This window comes from Chaetura pelagica, unplaced genomic scaffold (assembly GCF_000747805.2).
Source record: "Chaetura pelagica isolate M959 unplaced genomic scaffold, ChaPel_1.0 scaffold45, whole genome shotgun sequence".
NCBI lineage: Eukaryota > Metazoa > Chordata > Aves > Apodiformes > Apodidae > Chaetura > Chaetura pelagica.
The window spans coordinates 4054-16050 of record NW_009953217.1 but is presented as its reverse complement, the minus strand read 5'-3'; the positions used below and the strand labels follow the sequence as shown (position 1 = coordinate 16050).

Below are 11997 nucleotides of genomic sequence, written 5' to 3'. Positions count from 1 at the left end.
CCAGCAGCAGCAGCCGTGGCAGCAGCAAGGACAGCGAAGAGAAGACAATCATCAAACGGCTGTAAGTTTGTCTGCATCAGGTTTTGGGGCAGAATGTGGTAGAATACAGCATTCTTCAGATGTAGTGAATCCAGGGATGAATTCTGAACTTTGGCCTAGTTGGCTGGATATTGTTGTCTTCTCTCTCTGTAAAATTAAAGCATGATAGAGAAATTCTTCCCTGCAAAAAAAGCACTCCATGGGAAGGCAGCCTCCACCCAGGCAAGCAGGGCATCACTTTTTTCCTAGTAAAAACAAGCATTTTGGAGCAGAACTTGCCTCCCCTGGTAGCACATGAAGTCTCTACTGTGGGAACATGCTGGCTGTCCCTGGAGCTTTGTTTACATTGTATGAAGCAGCTGTATGCAGTACCCACAAGCTCAGACTGTGTCTCTAACATTCCCCAAAATAGCAGAACACATTGACAGGGACATCCCACTGAACATTCCTTCTTTTCCAGCTGTACGTTATTGTTTCCTTTTTGTTGTCTTTTTATTTTTTTTAGGTTCTCTTTTAAACATGGAAAGTGAGCATCCTGGAGAACTTAACCACTTTTGTTCAGAAAAAGCACTGATGAGAACTCTCAAGGCACAAGAGGAGTCGACTGGAAGAAAAAGCACCACTCTTAACTCATGAGAATTGTGTTTATATATTCTTTCAGAATAGATTTTACTTTGTTTTTTTAGAAATTTGAAGACATACTTTTTGTATTTCTCAGAGTCTGACCAGACATTACCCACACATAGAGAATGTTTATACAAAGATGGGTTTTATTCTTATTGAAAGAGCCTGTGATGATTTGTACCACCACTTGTTTATCCTGTCCACCTATCAAAATTCTCAGCCCAGATGAAGACATTTGTAAGAGCTACATGCCATTCTCAAGTGCATTCATAGAGAGGAGACCTGGGAAGGAAGAACCCATTCAGACTGCAGTCCTCACTGCCCTTATGCAGAAAGTAATTCTCTTACACCAACACAGAACTGCTTGAAGAAAAGCCCAGTGTTGCTGTTTATTGTGTCTTTCTTTGCACTAGATGGGCGATACACAGGCAGCAGGAGCCTGTTACACCCCACCAAAGGAAGATGCAGTTGGGCTGTGACAAAAGAAGCCCTGCCCTGCACACACAGGAGTGGCTGTTTGGGGTTGAGATAAAAGATTGGAGAAAAGCACAACAGGGGGAGAAGAGCTGCTGCATCTTGCTTGGCCCACGTGAAGGACTGATGTCTTTTCAGAGATGCAGACATGTTAAAACTGGAACAGATGCACCAAACATTTCATTTCTGACAGCTAAAGGTCTCCTGTGGTAGACAGTTGTATTTTTTGTAAGCTCTGTTCTTTCAGTCAACTGTCACTAGCTGAGTATTAGCCCAAGTAATGAGAGTTATGACTAGTGGAAGCATATAGGGCAAACAGAGGAGTACAAAAAGAAGCCTGAAAGATACCAATTAGGTTCCATATTTAAAGAAATAGGATTTCCAGAGAGAAAGAAGCTGAACAGACATAAAAGGAGCAGTGGCAGCTGTCAAACTATGATTTTACTCTCTTCAGAAGTGAAAGCAGGCTCTGAAATCTTTTGACTTCCTCTCATACCCTAGCAACATGAAAAATATAGCACACTTCACACATCTGCTGAGATGCAGAGTGAATGTGGCTTAGCAGCAGGCAGAACTGCAGCCTCCTTTCAGAGAGAATTTGTTAGCAAGGCAACATCAAAGACATCTGGCCTAGGCAGGCTGGTTTAGGCAGGGCACAGAACTGCTAAGGGCATTTTGTCACTTTCAAAATATTAAGCCTTGGGCATGTCCCCACAATGTATGTTGTAGAGCATGGTAGCAGGGAAGGAAGTCACTGCATTTCCTTAGCAGAGGCTTTGTGTTGAGAGGGGGGAAAAAAAGGAAAGGAAAAAACAACAATCATGCATCAGCAACAGCCAGGACAGACTGCCCAGCTGAAGTGAGATGTTCAGATGTGCTGTGAACTCCATCCTCTTCTGTGGTTTATCCAGAGATATATTTTTCAATCTCCTTTAAAAACGAGGGAGAAGGAGAATGATACCCCAAAACACACAAATCACTCTAAGTCTTTATCAGACTCTGGTGCCAAGTGAGCTGCACAGCTTCTGTCTCAAAAGAGGCACCAATTCCTTGGCTATGGCCAGAACAGGTGACAGTCCTGTTGGAGCAACTCACCACCTCTGGAAAGCCCCATGAGCCTGACTAAAGCAGTTCAGCTCCCACACCAAGGGCATCTTTCCCTGCCAAGTGCTTTACACATTAGAAAAATGAAATCTTCCTGTAAGGCACAGGGATAAAAATCCAAATGGCATGTTGCTGTGATAAGTTTTTTGAGATATAGATATATTTTATGTAACAGTTCCTAGAAAAGTAAAGGATACATAGTCAGTGCAACATCAGCTTTATTACCATCTTCCAATGCAGTGCTACTTGATTACTAGTGAAGCATTTCAGAGAAGACAATTTTCTTGTTAAGTAGGAAGAGATATTCCCCCTTCCTTTTTTACAAAAGTGATGCTAAGAACAGAGGTTTTAAGCTATTTAACCTGACAGAGACCAAGCAAATGTTTAAATTAAAAAAACAAACAAACAAAAAACACAAAAAGAAGCATTTTATTCCAATTGTGACTTAAGGGAAGTGCTCTAGTAAAAGCAGATACTGTACACTGCTGTAGTCTCTGCTACTGAGACGAAAAATAATTCAGTGCCAACTCAAATAAGTCAGCCAAGAAAGCTTACCTGTAACTCAGTACCTGTAAGGTAACAGGACTCCAGTTAATTCTTCAGAAATGGTGAATATACACAGGCTGTCTCTGATGAGCTTGCCTTGTGTTAATTGGTAAATATAAAGCATTTACAGCTAAGGATTTTCACAGCTTTCCTTCAAAATGCTAACAATCTGCAATGGAGACAGGTACTATAGCAGCCACTTCATCAATAATAAATATATTCTTTATTTTACAGAGACATTGTCTTCAAGTTTTTAATTTAAAAAATACATCACTAAGCCACCTCTCTTGCTGCTGGAGCATACAACCAGGATGTTGTTGCTACCTGACCTATCACATAGGCAAGCACGTAAGATTGTCCTAGAGGGCATTAGCTGGAACAGCAGCAGCCTTCAAGACACAAGGAACAGGAGACATTAACAGAGCCATGGATCCCTTGCTGACATCTTCCAGCAGCAAGTGTGGCTGATGGCTCACAGCCATTTTCATCTACACACATGCCAAGCCTGCCTTGGCAAAAATTCCAACTGGTAAGAATTCATCTTTAACATAAAGGACCTGCATTGTATTGCCTGCCTATATCACTGGTGTGGTTCTCCAATAGTAACATTACAAACATCTACAAGATGCTAAGCACTCAACTCCCATTTAAGACAGTGGGACCAGACCATGCTGGACAGACCTACAGGACCAGGCAATAAGGAATCTACTTTCTTCACTGCATGAACTCCATCACTACAGTTTGAAGCTGCATATGAAGAGGACTCCTATTTTTGGAACCACTATGCTCTACTTCAAGCATTCACAGTAAATAAATAGCTTCTTATGTGGCTATTTAGCATAGGAAGGTAATAAAAAGGTTTTTTGGAGAGAGCTTTATCTTCCTTAAAATCCTCTGGGAGATACCTCCAAGGACCATTCATCAACTATAAAAAGGTACCATCTCAAATTTTAGAAAATAAGTAATGTCAAACATTGATTCTCATTGTGAAGTTCTGTCTTCACATTTCTAATCAGTATCAACCCAGTCTATCGAAATCCATCCTCATTTGGCTTGGAGTCATTTCTCTGAAGAAAGCAGCCAATTTGACCATCCATTTCCCTCAGCACCAGTGCACATAAAGTTCATTGCCAACATGAGATATGACACTGGAAGAGCTGGATCCCTACCCTAGATGATTTGAGAACAATAGTAACATCCATCTCAGAGAAGCCCATCAGCACTGTAAGAAGCAGTCTGACAAGCAATCAAGCCATCAGATGTACAAGTCAGAGTAGAGAACACATCTGCTGTCATAAAGCTAATGCCAAGTTCACCACCCCAAAGTGGAGCAACTGATTTCATTGCAAAAGCAGAAGCACAGCCCCAGTGATTAAGTTTCTGTGCAAGTCTTAGACTGGATGCTCAAGTGGCACTGGTCACTGTGTAGAAGCATTCAAATTTTAGGGAAGGTTCCCTTTCATGATGTAAGTTTTGGCAATCCAAGATCAATTATTCAAGCCTGCCTGAAAAACTGTAATAGGTATTTAAATACTGCAAAGCAAAAAGGTTGTTGTTTTTAAGGAGCTCAGAACACCATAAGCAGTCCACTAAGAAAGCTGAGGGAAGTGAGGACAAGAAACAATAATCCACTGGCTCCTTGTAGAGCACTCAGTCCAAAGAAAACCCCAAAAAACAAAACCAAAACAACCCCAAAGAAGATGAATTAGTGTTTCAGCCAGGGATGAGCTTCAATGGAAGCTTTGCTTCTGTCTCCATAGTCATACAACAGTTCTTCACCTGCTTTAATGTCTCTGGAAGCTATCAGGATGAGATGAGGCACTCCATCGATGTCATGAAGCTTTGTTTGACAATTGCCACATTTGCTGTGATTAATCAGTCTTCCCAGACGATTAGTTTCTTTTGTAGCATCAACACTGAAAGAACAGAAACAAAATGCAGGGTTGCTGCAGATCATGCAGTCACATTTGTTGCCCAAAACCAAAGTGCAAATCAGATAAAGAATGAGGAATCCACACAAGGCTTGAAATACAAAGGAAAAATAGAATATTACATAATATGAATATGATTAAATAGCCAGCACATCATATGGCAATGTAGGTAAACTGAAGCAATTCTGGGAGATTAAGTTAACACCCAGAAAATTGAAACATTTGGACTATGTTTTTGAGCTGCCAGTTTCCAAGCAGCTCTCAACAGTTCATCAGGAATAGCAGAATCCAGATGTAGACCACCAGCAGAAAGGGTTGATTCCTTAAATACCCTCCCCTCAAGAAAGCTGTGTCCAAGTTAAATAGTATCCACTGAGTGAGGCAGCAAGAGTCCCTACTCACATGGAAGGCTGAGAATGCCTAAATACTACATATGCTCAGCTTCCAAAAACCTGGATACTAAAGCTCTAGTGCCCCTCACTCCACAAAGAACTGTTCTGGCAACTGGCATTATAGTGTCTAGACTGCACATCAGACACTTAGAATATAAGGTGCTTCAAGGTTAAGTGACCCACACTCTAGATACATCAGCCAAGGTAGAAAGAATGTAGTCTGAGTCGTTGCTTTGGGACAACTGGAGTCTGAGGCAAATGAAACAGCCAACAGAGGGATAAATGAAGAAGAAAAGCTTACCAGTAAGTTTTGCTGAGGTACTGAAAATAGTACATATAGCAGCCTGTGGATGGATCTTGAGCATACACAGCTTCTCGCTTTTTAGCATCAGTGATCTCTATGAGATCCCCATGATATTCAACTACAAATTCTCCTCGATTAAACTGTTTGGTAGCGATTACACCTCTCCCTTTGCCATCGATGTAATCGATCTGTGGAGTTGGAAAGAAAAGCAGCTGGGAAATTAGAAAGTATTTACCAACTGCAGATATGCTGTTTCCTAGGAAATGAATTATTTGTCATGAAAAATGTGGCAGCAGGGTATCTGAGTGTATTGCGGACAAAACTGCAGAAGCACAGCACATGGTGCTGTGGAAGAAATGTAAGATGAATTTGGGACACACCCCGAGTTAGTAGGCATTTTGATACAAGGTCTTCTAATCAAAGAACTAAGAATTACTTTAAATAAACCTTACACAGAGAAGTTACCTATTTTTTTCCGTTAAATTACCTATTAGTTGAGGCAGTAAGCTTTTCCATTTCAAGTGCACTATCACCATTAGCACAGGCAGGTTAAAAAGTTAGAGGATTCATCATAGAAATTACATTTATCACCCACAAGTACAACTTATTATTTATAGGGGGAAGCAGGAATAAGAGAACTCCTCTGTTGTTCTACTGTCACTGTTGTAGATGTGACAGTGTTTACTGCAGGCTGCTGCTTTTGAAGAATCACAGCTCTTCTGCCCTGCCAGGAGCCATTTCTGCTTTAAATTCTAAAAAGGGTGATCAGAGTAACCCATATGGCAAGCATGTGGTCTAAATAACCAGCAAGTACTAGTACTGGGAGGCAAACCAGTACAACCCATTATTCCAAGTGCCATAACAAAGACCCAAAATGACAGGATGTAAACAGGCTAAGAGAATTTGTTACCATACAGCCAGTATATGTGGGTGTTATCTTTAGAACATACAACAATTAAGATGTTCTATCTGACCCCATTTCTGGAAGCTAATCCAATGAGATACTAAAGGGAGCAAGTGCATTTTCAGTAAGGACTGCACAGCACACTTATTCTTCAGAGCCAAATACTGCCCATCCAAAAGCAAACACAGTGTGCTCCAGTTTCTCTACACTTTCATCTTACTATTGAAGAACTGCAGCAGTTCTGAGACTGAGTTCTGCTACTTCCTGCTTGAACAGATGAGCAGCAAGATACTGTACAAACAGCACATGGCTACTCAGGTTGGCATTGCAGTTACCTTCATTCCTTCTTCTTTCCCACTTGTAATTAGCTCATCTATTTTCCTCCTCTCCTCAGTCTGCAGAGGAAAGAATAATAAATAAAACCACGGTATTGTTGATAGTTTTTGTAGCTTATTCTTTAGCTAAAAGGACATGACTAGCCAGTGACACTCATTTTTCCAAACCATCCCATATTTCTAGCAAAACTAAATGGTAGAGAGACAGATTTCTGTGCCCAAAATAGGTAAGCAGGTAGATTCTGTCCTAGAAAAACTGGATCAGTATTTCCAAATGTTAAGAATGTCTCCAACAATACTTCCAGAGCTCAATGCTATTGGCATTTGACCAATGGAAACCATTTACAGACAGTTGCACACTTCCTGAAATGTTCAATTAACTGGCGACGTTGTAAGTGAGGCCATTTTCACAGGAAGCCCTACCTCCAATTCAGATTTGCTCTTCCTGGAACTTCTTCTAACTGGGTAATAATCAGTCACTTTTCGATTGGGTGTTCTTCCTTGCGTTCTAAGGAATAAGAAAAACAGACCACACACATATTTCAGACTGTCAAGTTACACCTCTAGCACAGAGATATCTAAGAAATTTTTCTTTTCAAATTGATGTATTGAAAGGTGATCAGCATGAATCACTCTCTTATCAGTACCCTTCAAGCCAAAAGCTAGATTCCCTTTTCTTCCCACACTATTTCCAAGACTGTAGTTCTAATTCTTGAACAACAAGAAGGAGATGCCACTGGAAACCAAGTGAAGGTCACAGTACAGGTCTGAAGCCCCCTGTGTGCCTTGCCAGAAGGCATGCTAAAATTTAGGTTATGAAAACTGCTTGGCAAGGAATTCATTAATGTTAGGTCACCTTAATCCAGTGTAATGAGAAAAAGAGCATCAGCTCCACCAGGAAGCCTCCAACTGTAATTAAGCTAATATTCTCTTTCTGACAAGACACATTCCCATTCGTCCACAGAAAAGTAGGTCTTAATAGCTCATTAATTTATTTTTCCATAGGTGATCAGCAAGTACTTCACTTGAGACAAAATACACTAGGCTTGCTTTCAAGAAAAACAGAAGTCCTCTGCCAGGCAGATCAGTTGAGTGCCATTTTGTATTTTCAAGCGTGTTACTCTTGAAAAAACAAATAAGTCTCCTTTAAGATTTGTTCCTCCCAACATAACCATTTGCTTAAAACAAAGGCAATCAAAAAAGAGTAATATTAATTACAGGTCTGGCTGCAATTCCTGAAGGAAAAATACAGGTCAAAGCCTCCTGGTGTAGGAGAACACACTGAAGAAAAATTTTTACAATTCCAGAAGTCACTTACTTTCTCCGTGGTCCACGTTTTGCTTTAACCACCTTTTTCTGAGCTGGTTTTGCATTGGCCTCATCAGCACAGTCTGAAGGCAGGGTAGTCTTCTGAGTTTCTACAGTTTCTTGGTTTTGATCAGAGGCAGGCGCTGAAGTATTGCACCCACCTTCTTTGTCTTTCTGGTCTTCTGGTTTCATAGCACCTTCAATTATATTGCCACCATTCTTTTTTTCTGGTGACAGGAAAATAAAGTAAGGCTCTGAACTTAGGATCATCTATACCAGACTGTTTTAAGTGAATTTCAATGGTTCTAGTCCAAGTTTCTAGTTCTGTCAAACTGGAGAAAGAGGAAGGGAATGATACCATGTCTTTCTGCTAGAATACAGATAGGCTGTTACTCAACTTTTGACTGGTCTTTGCTCCAGTACACATGGTACAGAGGGAGGGGTGAGCAGAGAAAGGAAAGGGTAAACACGTACTTTTTCATGTTAGGTTTGCAACCCAGTTTTCCAAAACTGAACATGTAGCACCCTCACTGCAGTGTTTGAGACAACTGTAAAGTTACATACTAAAGCGTCAGGTTACCATGAGCTAATCAATATCCTGAGTCAATGAGGGAGAGGAGCCTCTCTGGATCCTGCACTGCAGGATCAGCAGCTGCAGCCACTGGCACCAAGTGGCCAGCCCCACTTGGACAAAATCCACAGGAGCTAAAGGGCTGGTGCTCACAAGAACCCTACAAGAACCAACATTTTCTTGGTTGCGTGTATCCTGCCTAATAATGAACATTTAAATCCCCCTTCTCAGCAAACTGATTCAGAGGTAGGTGAGCATGGCTTAAAGCTGAATAAAGTTTTTATTTAAAGTAAATCACTAGGTTTAACAGTCACATCTGCTGAGACAGATGCTTCAGTCTCACTGGAGAAATGAAGCACAGCTGCAAGGCCACAGCAGTGGGACAAGCTAAAGCCATCTTCACTTTCTAGTCAAAATTGGAGCACTAAATTAGGAGCTAAAGGCTCTAAGTCTCCAGAAAACTGATGCTCCCTGTGTTGAGTGGCACTTAAAACACCTGCTTGCTGAAAGTGTTTTCATCAAAATGTTTTGACAAACTACCAAGGTTATTAAATGCATCTTTAAACACAAACCAGCTTTCCCTCCCTCCATGAAGTGACAGAGCGTTCAAATTTCTAGTCACTAAAATGAAGCACCTACAAAGCCTGCCACTCATCACCCATCATCTGTGCTCCTCCTTCTCACTGCCTTTATTTCATCCTCAAAATCTAAGAACTGTTTCTTCTGCTACCAGGAGCTCCACATCATACCTGATTTGACTTTGAATTGCCTTTATACACATTAGTATAAAGTAGTCAAATTATAGAATGAACCAGTTTTAGGTGATAAAACAGACACCAAAAATTAGATAAACTGCCAAATGCTGAGCTGAAGAAATACAGTGGTAGTAGAATTGCAGGGAGATTACAGCATATTGACAACACAAGCATTAGCTTTTTATATCCAGAAAGACAATACAAACCTAGCCAGACAAAAAAGCCAGAAGAAGTTGCCTGGTAAACCTGTGACCCAAGTTTTGAAAAGGATAAAGACACCTTCATCAGTGCAGAGTCCCAGTTTGCTGATACAGACCTGTAGGTCTGGGAAAGCAACAGACCCAGGGAACTGCCTGGCCTTCCTGAATCCGTAACAAAGTTTTCAAATTGGGGGTGGGGGAAGCATGTTTAATGAGGCAAACAATCCAAAGATCAATCTTACCATTTCCTTTCCTGTAGGTTTTGTTTAGTGTTTTGCCCTGACATTTCACCTCGTGATACATGACAGAGTTTTCTTCTTGAAGCGGGGGGCGAGCACCAGGAGCTTTGTTAGAATTCAGGTAGCTGTAGAGTTTGGATTGACCAATAAACACATTCTCCTAAAAACAGACCCACACGAAAATCAGTACATCACAGAGATGCCAGGTACATCAGATTGGTATCCACAACACGCTGCGAAGACCAGGGCTGAGAGCTGACTGTGCTAATGCAAACTACACAGCTTTAATGCATCACCCTTGCTGCTGTTGCTGTTTCTATTAAGTGAAAACATAACAGTGGTAACCATCCAGAGAACTTCACTAATGCAAATTCTCAGTTCAAGAGGACTTTCATATGAAATGTGGAAGGATGGGGTAGCCTTAACTAACTCCAGCTTCCACCCTGTGCTTCACAGTATGAACTTGGATGCTAAAAAGACCTGGCCAAGCAACCCCTCCCTCAGGAGGAAAGCAGCCTCAAGAGTGCAAGCCAAAAAAAGACAAGCATCACAGGAAAAATTGCCCAAGTCTAGAACATACCTCTCATAGCCAGAGAGGTACAAGCTTACCCAAACACTCTCATGAGATGTCAAATCTTACTGCAGTAATTACACGCTCCACTGAGCAACACAGAAAACAAATCAGTTTTGCACAGTCTATCTTGAGTGACACCTCTCAGTGAAGTCTGGGAGATAAACAATGCTGTCTTTTTACCCACTGTAGGTCATAAAATAAAGCATCCGAGTTGTTCATGGAAAAAGAAGCATCTACACAAAGCACTTATGCCCAGCCAGGAAGCTGGTAAAACCCTCTGGCATGGTCAGACCCCACAGAGACTGGGGGCTGCATGCTGGCTTGGGCTCAAAGAACATCAACAGTAAGCAGTATCAAATTTAGCCAAGTTGAGCCACCTCACCCAGTTTGACTCCAGCATATGTAGGGCACACAGATTTCAACTGTGAAATCTCAGATGCAACTTGGCCAGAACAAGTTTGTCTTGGCTATAGTTCGACTCAACTGAAAGCAATTTTCAGACATTGCAAGGCAGTTAAAACAACAAAAACATGCATTCATTTCTTTAGAAAAGCACACAAATGTTCCCATTAGTTTAAAAAAATAGCTCAAATATAGCTGACTAAAATATTCCAATATATGTAGTCACACAAACATTAAGTAAACAAAGCACACAATAGAATACATAATTTTAATCATTAACATAACAATGAGCAGCAAACTTAATGTGTACACAATTCATACACAAAAATCAGACCAATTAATGTTTCTAGTCTTAATCCACAAATTAACTACTAAAGATTAGGATTACAGTAGAACAGCCTGAGAAAAAGCAAGTCAGGCAGACACGCCCTGACCCCCAATATTTCTGAAAGGCCTATAAGAGACAAATCTTGCTTATTTAAAAAACTGGTTTTTTAAGGATGAAATGCTAGGAAAGCACTCTAATTTAACAACTGCAAGCAGCGAACCCTGCATTGCAAAGTTTTCGAGATTTAGTGAAGAATTTAAATATGAGCATTTCCGGAGAAAGCCAGAAGCAGTGAACTGCAGCGGCCCACCTGCCAACACAGCCTCTGGCTTTCAATACACCATTAACAGGAAACGAACAATTATTTTTTCAGCACAGCTTCCTCTCCTCATTCCCTGCCTGCTACAGTGAAGAATTTAAATATGAGCATTTCCGGAGAAAGCCAGAAGCAGTGAACTGCAGCGGCCCACCTGCCAACACAGCCTCTGGCTTTCAATACACCATTAACAGGAAACGAACAATTATTTTTTCAGCACAGCTTCCTCTCCTCATTCCCTGCCTGCTACCGAGAGGCGGCTGCCACGTCTTTGTCTGTGCCAGGCTTGAGACCCTGCAGAGCAGAGAGTTTTCTCTGCAGAGCACACGAAGAGCTGCTGAGGAGCTCTGGGACTAGATGCAATAAACCAGTTAATTCCACTGGGGGGGTTAAATGCAAAGTGTCGATTAACCTCCGTCCAGCTGTCTGTCACACAGCTCCAGGACGGGGAAGGATGGCCGAGCCCGGGGCCTGGCTGCTTTCTGACAGCCCCACCACCCCCCCGCGCTTGCAGGGCAGCTGCGGCAGGGCTCGGGGACACACGGAAAGTCCGACTCTCCACTTAAAGTTAACCGATTTTTGAATGACCCGAGGAGCCCTACAAGCCGGGCGCCCGAAGCCGCGCGGGGCAGCCCCCCCGCCGCCCCGCCC

At 41.8% G+C, this 11997-nt stretch overlaps 2 protein-coding genes across 2 annotated transcripts in view; one reads left to right on the top strand and one right to left on the bottom strand.

Moving 5' to 3' along the window:
- Positions 1 to 569, top strand: part of RILPL2 (Rab interacting lysosomal protein-like 2) — a gene marked incomplete at its 5' end in the record, with an annotated part of 4444 nt that extends 3875 nt beyond the window's left edge. Inside the window, 2 exons of the mRNA XM_009997673.1 lie at positions 16 to 61; positions 545 to 569. Of these exons, the coding sequence (XP_009995975.1) occupies positions 16 to 61; positions 545 to 569 (71 nt within the window). The remainder of the gene's footprint in view (positions 1 to 15; positions 62 to 544) is intronic.
- Positions 570 to 4492: 3923 nt separating this feature from the next.
- Positions 4493 to 11997, bottom strand: part of SETD8 (SET domain containing (lysine methyltransferase) 8) — an 11063-nt gene continuing 3558 nt past the window's right edge. Inside the window, exons 4-9 of the mRNA XM_009997672.1 lie at positions 9730 to 9886; positions 7972 to 8188; positions 7077 to 7161; positions 6654 to 6713; positions 5412 to 5602; positions 4493 to 4703 (exon numbers count right to left, since the gene is read on the bottom strand). Coding sequence (XP_009995974.1) covers positions 4493 to 4703; positions 5412 to 5602; positions 6654 to 6713; positions 7077 to 7161; positions 7972 to 8188; positions 9730 to 9886 — 921 coding nt within the window. The remainder of the gene's footprint in view (positions 4704 to 5411; positions 5603 to 6653; positions 6714 to 7076; positions 7162 to 7971; positions 8189 to 9729; positions 9887 to 11997) is intronic.